The 882-nt window shown below is 70.9% G+C and overlaps 1 protein-coding gene across 1 annotated transcript in view; it reads right to left on the bottom strand.

The window, feature by feature from the left end:
• Positions 1-445, bottom strand: part of Sumo2 (small ubiquitin like modifier 2) — a 14,191-nt gene extending 13,746 nt beyond the window's left edge. The window contains exon 1 of the mRNA XM_028752922.1: positions 263-445. Coding sequence (XP_028608755.1) covers positions 263-283 — 21 coding nt within the window. The 5' untranslated portion in view covers positions 284-445. The remainder of the gene's footprint in view (positions 1-262) is intronic.
• Positions 446-882: the final 437 nt, after the last annotated feature.

Below are 882 nucleotides of genomic sequence, written 5' to 3'. Positions count from 1 at the left end.
GGCTCCCGCGATGCGCCGCCCGCCTCGCGCCGCGCGCGCTCCGAGGGCCTGGGGGCGGGGGAGGGCGGCGGGCCTCCTCGGGCGCGGGCGGGAGGAAGAGAGCTAGAGAGGAAAATGGCGCGGAGCGCCGGGCCTGAGCCGCGGCTGGCCCCGTGGGGGGCCCCGGGCAGGCAGGGAAGCCCGCGGCGGGCTTCGGCCGGACCCCGGGCCGCGCCACCCACCGGACGGCACGGCGAGGCGCACACGGCCGCCCGGAGCTCACCTTGGGTTTCTCGTCAGCCATGGCGAGCGCCGGAGTCTCCTCAGCTGCCGCTTCACAAAAGAGGCACCAGGTCCGCACTGAAGGAGCACACAAGCAGCACCAGGAGCGGCAGAAGAAGGAGGCGGCAGCGGTGGACGAGGCAGAGGGCGCGCGCACGTCGTGCGCTCCCTCCCCCCGCCCTGCGTGCGCGAGCACGAGTGGCCGGGGCTCCTCATTGGCTGTGGCTTCGCGGGAGCGCGCAACGCTTACATAACCACCCCTCCCGCCCCCCCACGGCCCGCGCCTCCGCCGCCTGGGCCAGACGCCCGCCAGGTCGGCGGGAAGAGGCGCGGACACGCGCACCGATCCCGCCGCGGGGGCGCGCCTGGCTCTGGGCGGGGCTGTATTGTCCTCCTTCTTTGGTGGAGCATAATCAAAATGGCTTCCAGCTGGTCCTCGGCGAGGACCGGGAAGGCTTGGGGCCTTAGACGTGAGGTGAGCCTGGGTCGAGAAAGAAAGACCAACTGCACGTGGAAGGGGGCACCTACATCAAAACGGCAGCCTCAGGTTCTGAGAGAGCTCCTGTTCAGTAGGACAAATGCAACCCCCTGCACATCAGACTTCCCAGTCCCTTCGTCCTT

The sequence above is a fragment of the Grammomys surdaster genome, unplaced genomic scaffold (assembly GCF_004785775.1).
Source record: "Grammomys surdaster isolate TR1022 unplaced genomic scaffold, NIH_TR_1.0 125940, whole genome shotgun sequence".
Taxonomy (NCBI): Eukaryota; Metazoa; Chordata; class Mammalia; order Rodentia; family Muridae; genus Grammomys; species Grammomys surdaster.
Note: the sequence above shows the minus strand (reverse complement) of the source record. Positions and strands in the feature narration are given on the sequence as shown.